At 65.6% G+C, this 6,195-nt stretch overlaps 1 protein-coding gene across 1 annotated transcript; it reads right to left on the bottom strand.

The window, feature by feature from the left end:
* Nucleotides 1-164: 164 nt before the first annotated feature.
* MNEG_10350 (5-oxoprolinase (ATP-hydrolysing)) lies at nucleotides 165-5,751 on the bottom strand (the record flags this gene model as incomplete). The annotated part of the gene is made up of 13 exons (XM_014041177.1): nucleotides 165-183; nucleotides 396-559; nucleotides 860-922; nucleotides 1,219-1,333; nucleotides 1,608-1,942; nucleotides 2,347-2,539; nucleotides 2,853-2,968; nucleotides 3,216-3,309; nucleotides 3,570-3,682; nucleotides 3,968-4,141; nucleotides 4,642-4,854; nucleotides 5,106-5,207; nucleotides 5,590-5,751. The coding sequence occupies 13 exons, from the start codon at nucleotides 5,749-5,751 to the stop codon at nucleotides 165-167; spliced, it is 1,863 nt and encodes a 620-aa protein (XP_013896631.1).
* Between the last annotated feature and the right edge of the window lie 444 nt (nucleotides 5,752-6,195).

The raw sequence follows: 6,195 nt of genomic DNA, 5'->3' as shown, positions 1-6,195 counted from the left end.
GGTTGGCAGAGTGTGTGAGTGTGTGTGGGGGGGATGCAAGACAAGGGGACAGTTATGGGGCAGGGGCGGCCCCAGCAGGGGCGGTCACGGGCGTGTGCAAGTGTCGAGTTAGGGTTGCAAGTCGGTGGGCTGGGTGAGTTGGTGAGGGCGCAGCTGGGGTGCAATCACGCGGGGTGGTTGCGGCTGCAAGGTGGGCAGCCCTGGTTGATGAAAGGACACACAGTCTGATGGGGCTGGCCGGCACGGCGGACGAGTGGTCGAGCGGCCGGGCGCAGATAGGGGCTCAAAGGACTCACGACACGCCGTGGGTGGAAGGGGCTGACTTCGGTGCCCCAGCCTGCGGGCAGGGGCCGCTGTGAACGAAGACGTCTTCCCCCCCCATCCCGCGGCCCCACCTGGCGACGAAGAATACGATGCGGCCGCCGCTGAACACCGGGGTGATGACGGTGATGTCCGGGAGGTGGGAGCCGCCGGCCAGCTGGGGGTGGTTTGACAGCAGCACGTCCCCCTCGGACAGGCCCTCGCCCTCGCCGGGGCCGCCGGGGCCGTAGTAGCGCACCTGGGAGGGTGGGGCGTGGGGGTGGGGGAGATGGGACACCGGGTGGGGGTGGGTTACAGTGTGGCTGTGTGCGCGCGTGCCTGCTGTGCATGTGTGTGTGCGCACACAACGCGTTTGTGTTCGCGTGTGGAGGTATGTGCAAGCACGTGGGCGGGGCGATCGAGGGGATGCAAGCCAGGGCCATGTTCGTGCCAGAACAAGCGGCTGGCGCCGACCGCGCGCACACCCAAGTGCGGGGATAGGAGCCCACAGTGCGATAGGGTCGCAGGCGAGCAGAATGTGCATCCCCCCCTCGCCCACCTGGAACCTGACTGCCTCGCTCATGGCGCCGAGGTGGACCGGCAGGTGAGGCGCGTTGGCGACCTGCGGCGCGGCGCGGCCGTTGGAGGGGTGCTCGCGGTCGTGATGACATGCACACACGCACGCGCTGGGGCCACCCTTCCCGCAGAGCGAGCCATCGGGCGCCAAGCGCCTGCCGCTGAACGTCCCGCTCCTGCAATCACCTATCCACATCACCACGACTAATCGCAGCCGGACCCGTCTCTCAGCTTCCTTCAGGTGCCTACACTGGCTGGCGGCCCTGCATGTCACGACCGCCATGAGGCGTGTGACCCCTGCCCCACACATTTCCCCGGTGCCCCCGCCCCCAGTGCCCCCACCAGGCTCCCGTCTGGGCCGAAGAGTGCACAGCTGAAGTCCAGCCTCTCCTTGATGTTGACGCTGATGGACGTGCGCTGCAGCACGCGGCCCATCTGCTCCGCGATGCCCATGAATCTGGTGTGTTTTTGGTGTGTGTGTGTGTGTGTCCGTGCGTGTGTGTGTGTGATTTCAGTAGAGGCGAGGGTGAGGTGCGGGACCGGAGCGGAGGCGTGTCACGCCAAAGGTTGTCTGCGGGCCGAAAACAGCAGGGCGCAGAGGCAGGTTTCGGGGTCCACATTCAAGGCAAAGTGCTGATGCACACACAAGGATCCAGGGCGCACAAGGCATTTTGGTAAGGTTTGGGCGTGCGCGGCGCGGGCGAACAAGGCACTGCGCGCCCGCCGCCCACCGGTGAGAGAAGATGGCGAGCTGGATCGGGTCGCATTCGACATCTGCCACCGCCGCCTGCCCATCTTCCGCCGCCGCCCCGTCCTCCCCGAGGCCGTCCACAGCGGCCGCGCGGTCCAGCCGCACGTTGCCTTCAGCAGTTACGAAGGCGTCCCACCCGGGCTCGACCACGATGGTGCTGATCTGATCTATCAAGATCGCGGGCCCCGGCACAACGTGGCCGGCCGCCAGCGCGCTGAGGCCGTACGCGGGCGTCGGCTGTCGGCCGCCGGATTCGAAATACGCGCTAGCCACGACGAGTGGCTCGGGCAGGGGCCCGGGCGCGGCGGCGGCGGCCTGGGTTGGCGAACGAGGGGGGGAGCGCGGGGGGCGAGCGGCATGAGAGGTGCGACAGGGGCAGAGAATGGGCGGGGTGGGGCTTGGATTGTGTGCGCGGCCGGCGCGGGTTGCCTCGACTTTAGGCGCCCAGAGATTGATGGCGCCCGCTTTGGGCCCCAAATCAACAACGCGAATAAATTGGATTGGATGGGATTGCATTGGATTGGCTCAGATGTAGGGCCGCCCATTCTCAAGGTGACCACTGCTGGCTCTTGAGCCGCTCCCTTGCAAGGACGCCCACTCTGGATACAACAACGCCACAGAGCAGCCTGTGAACCCCCAACCCCTCCACCTCAACCCTGCCACCCCCGAACCCCCCCAACACCTCCAGCCTCAGACCAAAAGCTCGTCCCGCCACCCACCCGCGCGCCGGGCAGCTCTGCGGACCGCCCCGTCGCGCGCACGCGCACGTCGTCCACAGCCACGGGCCGCTGCAACACAAATCCAAACTCCCGCTGGTACGCGGCCGCGAAGGCGGCGGCGGGGTCGCCGCCGGCGGATGGGGGGGCGGAGGGGTCCCACGGCGTCATGACGGCAACGTCGGTGCCCTGGTACCTGTCGATATTCAAATTTGAATTTGAGGGGGGTTGCGGAGTACGGATAGGGGTGGAGTGGGGGGGGGGGCGCGCTGAGGGCCTGACCAATCAGAGGGGCGGTGAGCCTGCGCCTAATCATGAGGGGGGGTCCGGTCTGTTGGTGGGCCGACGGGGCGTGCACACGAACGGTTCAAATCAGATAAGCAGTTTGACGAGAAGGGGCGAATGTCCGCAGACCACCCAAAATGCGCACGTGCACCTTCGGCGGGCGTCCCGCGCGACACCCGAGCCCTGCGGCGGCCCCGCCGCCCGCCCGTCTGCGGCCCGCGAACCTGAGGTTTAGGAACCGCTCCACCTTGATCTGGGACGGCCCGAAGCCCTGGCCTTCCAGCTTGGCGGTGGCCTGGGCCTGCAGGGCGTCCAGGCGCGAGGCCAGCTGCTGCAGCACCTGGGGCGTGGGTGAGGAGGGACGCGAGGCAGGGCCGGTTTGAACAACAGAGCCGTGCCGCCGACAAGTTTGCGAGCGGCAGACGAGCGGGCAGCAGCGGCCGCCTGCCAGTTGGGGTTTGGCTCTGGAGCCCGCATTCCGTGACCCGCGGGGGCGCGGCCGCCCCTGCCTCACGCCGGGCCGCGAAAGGCGCGACAGCGGCCTCCGCCGCGCCGCTGCGGGCCGCGATGCCGCGGGGCCCGCGCACCTCGTCGCTGCCAAGGGCCACGGCCGCGGGCTCCTGGGCCTCCTGCACTATGTCTGCCAGGTGGATGCCCACGGCCGACAGGATGCCCGCATACCTTCAGGGTGGGGTTGGGGTCGAGTCGCTTGGATTGGGTCGCATGCAGGTGTGCTGTTTGGCTCTTCACTTGCACAGGTGCATGTGTGGGACCGGCAAGAAGCGGGCAAGCTTCCAGCCCCTAGGGGGAGGCCGCCCTGCTGTTGTCATGAACGCAGCCAGCGGCGTGGATGTCGCGCAGCAGCCGCGCCGTTGCGCGCGGGGCTGATTCTCGCGGGGCCTCGGGGAAACCACGGCTGGTGCGGGGCCGCTGGTGCCCACCTGTGCACGAAAATGGTGCTCATCCCCAGGGTTGTCGCTATCGCGCACGCGTGCTGGCCGCCGGCGCCCCCAAAGCAGGCCAGCACGTGGGCCGCGGCGTCGTAGCCCTTCATCTGCAGGTAGGGGGGTTGGGGTTGGGATTGGGATGAGTGGGGAATGTCGCTCCCTTGGGGGTGGGGGCTGAGCAGGGAGCGGCTCTAGGGTTGGGGCTGCAGTGGTGACATGTTGCCCTGCATTGTTGAGACATTTACTTACGCCCACGCGCATATATCCCTGCTGTATAAATCGCTATCACATCCATCCCGCTTGTCCTAGAGTGTGGGCACAAACAAATACAACGGAAACCATGACCTCGGCCACCTCAAGCGCCCCACTCAAACACCCAAACGTGCGCCCACCTGCGTCAACGCGCGTATCGGGCGGCACATCGCCTCGTTGGCGACCTGCACAAAACCCATAGCCACCTCGTCAACCGTCTTGGCCGCCTTGCCGGCCGCCTCCTCGTGGGCATTCACCTCCTCCGTCAGCGCCCCCAGGGCTGCTGCAGTGCCGGCCGCATCCAGCGGCTCGTTCTGTGGGGGATAGGTCATGTTGGGGTGGGCGTGGGTGCGCGAGGGCTGCTCAGAGGCGAATGGGTGCGTGGTGTGCGTGGTGCGCGGGAACGCGCAGGGTGCTGCTTTGACCCACATCCATCCCTGGGCTCCGCGTGTCCTAGGGGATTTACTGGTTCCATCTGATGCCTTCCCCTAGCTCACACATGCGCCCATCAGCATGGTGCACCCCTGGCTCAACACGTGCGCGCCCGAAGACAAGCACACACATACGCAAGTACTTGCACGATAATTGGTGGCTTGTTTGGCTCACTCCACACACACGCAACCAGATGCGGTGCCGCTTGCACCCGTAGCAGTGTGGCGTTCGGCCATCGCATCGCATCCGTCGCTCCCTCTGTCCCTCTCTCTCACAACTGACACACCCATGCACTGTGCACATGCACACGGCCACCCAAAACATACGGACACACACACGCAATGGCGGGTGGCAACCCCAACCCCCACGCATCCCGGCCCACCTCCCCAGGTCCAAATATCTTGGGAAAGAAATCCGGCAGTATCCGCCCCAGCGCCAGGTTGGCGTCGGTTATGGCCAGGTGTCCGCCCTTCTTGTAGCAGACCGGCCCCGGGTGGGCGCCCGCGGAGTCTGGGCCGACCGCGAAGAGGCCGGCGCGGAAGTGCAGGCGGGAGCCGCCGCCGGCGGCGACTGTGTTGATGTCGAGCTGGGGGGCCTGAAGGTGTGTGGATTTGGGGGGGGATGAGGGTGGGAGGTGGGCTTGGGTTGGTTGCAGCTTTCTGATGATGCTGGACACGATGGTGGGGCCTCGAGATGAGGGTTATAAAACACGGCAGAGAGGTGGGGGCCTGCAGTGATGCTTTGGAAACGAGGGTGCACTGCATGCAGACCCAAGGCCGCGCGTGCGCGCTGCAACAGACTGCTTGCCAGGACATGCTCAGGGCCCGCGATGACGTCATCTCGCACCTGAATGGTGACCCCGGCCGTTGTTGTTTCAAACACGTGCTCGTACGTGCCGGCGTAACGGGACACGTCGGTTGATGTACCGCCCATGTCGAAGCCAATCACCTGGACCCAGCCGGGGGAAGATTGCGTTTTGAGCACTCGCAAGCGCGTTCGTGGTGAATTTTCTTGTACACGCGTGTCTTGTAATGTACACACGTGTGCGTGCGTGTGTGCATTTGTGTACGTGTCTGTTTGTGTCTGTGTGTGTGAGTGTGTGTGTGTGTGTGTGTGTGTGTGTGTGCATGCATTTGCACAGGCGTGCATGTAAGGTGTGAAGGTGAGATGATTACTTCCTGCTGGACCACGCATGAGGGCAGGCAGCCAGCTTGAAATCCAGTGTAATCCCAGGATGCCATGCCAGGCCCAAGGGCACGCACAGCGAGGAGCATGTGGCGACCCGCCCGACCGAAGACGTCCCATAATCAAAGGCGCGCCTGCGGCCCACCTGCATGCCGACGCCGTCCTCTGCCCCCTCCTCGCCGCCGCCGCGCGCGCCGTGCCAGCGCGTCGTGAGCGCATAGCCGACGTAGCCGCCAGCCGGGCCGCTGAGGATGGCCTTGTGGCCTGAGAACCCATCAACTGAGGCCAGGCCGCCGTCCGACTGCATGAAGAGGACCTAACAAAGTGTGGGGGGGATGATGATCGTACTGATATGTTATAACGTGATGTTCTAAATCGTGAACTGGAATGTCCAACGATTTTGTAACAAGTGAAGGAGGGGAGTGTTGGGAGCTACCCAGCGGCAGGCGCAGCGGGCAGGGTGGTGACGAGCGTGGGAGGTGTGGGGTGGAGCAAGCGGCGGTCTCTCAATCGCCAGCAGCTCCATCCGTCCAGGCACCCGATGCATTTGTTCAGTCGGCCGAGCAGCAAGGACAGCTGCCGGCACAGCGGGCCCCACCCATACGGCCCGGACCCCGGCCAGGCACCACTCAACTCGATTAAATGTCTCAGTGTCCTGGCCCACGGCCATCACAGGACCCCCAGCCACCAGCCAGCCGCGTGCCCCACAAGCCGCTAGGACCACTTCCCCCAAACTCCCCGCCTCGCCCCC

Source organism: Monoraphidium neglectum, assembly GCF_000611645.1.
Source record: "Monoraphidium neglectum strain SAG 48.87 unplaced genomic scaffold scaffold02280, whole genome shotgun sequence".
Lineage (NCBI taxonomy): Eukaryota > Viridiplantae > Chlorophyta > Chlorophyceae > Sphaeropleales > Selenastraceae > Monoraphidium > Monoraphidium neglectum.
Note: the sequence above shows the minus strand (reverse complement) of the source record. Positions and strands in the feature narration are given on the sequence as shown.